Source organism: Panthera uncia, chromosome C2 (genome assembly GCF_023721935.1).
Source record: "Panthera uncia isolate 11264 chromosome C2, Puncia_PCG_1.0, whole genome shotgun sequence".
Classification (NCBI taxonomy): domain Eukaryota; kingdom Metazoa; phylum Chordata; class Mammalia; order Carnivora; family Felidae; genus Panthera; species Panthera uncia.
Window position 1 is genome coordinate 13,861,197 of NC_064810.1, and position 773 is coordinate 13,861,969.

The 773-nt window shown below is 36.2% G+C and overlaps 1 protein-coding gene across 1 annotated transcript; it reads right to left on the reverse strand.

Moving 5' to 3' along the window:
• Nucleotides 1–263: 263 nt before the first annotated feature.
• On the reverse strand, nt 264–410 carry LOC125922071 (keratin-associated protein 20-2-like). The gene has a single exon (XM_049629957.1). It carries the CDS (start codon nt 408–410, stop codon nt 264–266), a length of 147 nt encoding a protein of 48 aa, XP_049485914.1.
• Nucleotides 411–773: the final 363 nt, after the last annotated feature.

Below are 773 nucleotides of genomic sequence, written 5' to 3' on the forward strand. Positions count from 1 at the left end.
TGAGCTTTTATTTAATGAAAAATAAAACCAGAATTTTCCCAAATAAATATTAAGATTGGATTTGTGCACACGTATAGAAACGAACGGATATTTTTTCCGACAAAATCATTGGACAGTCTAGATAATGAATTGATTGGTGACTCTTTTATCACAGGTGGCCTAGGATTTAGATATTAGTGTTAGAAGAGAAAATAACACTAATATAATAATCAACCCTTATATAACAACAAGAACTATCCAAGGTATCAGAAGTCTAGAATACTTCAATAGAAGCCAGAACACCAGTATCTTCCAAAGCAGCATGGACGGTGGCAGGCATAACCATAGCCACCATAGCCACAGCCGTAGCCACAACCCAGGCCACCATAGCCATAGCCCAGGCCGCCATAATAGTTGCCGTAATAGCACATGGTGTCAGGAACAGAGGGTTCAGTTGAGGAGCAGAATCAGTTCCTCGAGTTTGAACTTCATAATCTGCACAGGGCCTTTTATACAACCTGAATGGTATGTGGGTAAATCACAGGCAGAATTGACTCATTTCCAAACAAATGACATTAAAAAAAATCTGAAGAATTCCTTATAACCAATATATTGGGGACTCTATTGCTGTAGTGTCATGTGCCTTTAAAACAAAACTTGTTTCCTAATTACACAGTGTTTGCTTACTTGAGAACCCAGCTTCTAAGAGATCTTATGAGCAAGGCTATAATGTTGTTTATTTGATTTGAAAAAATATTTGAAAGTTTTTTTTTCTTTTTTAATGTTTATTTTTG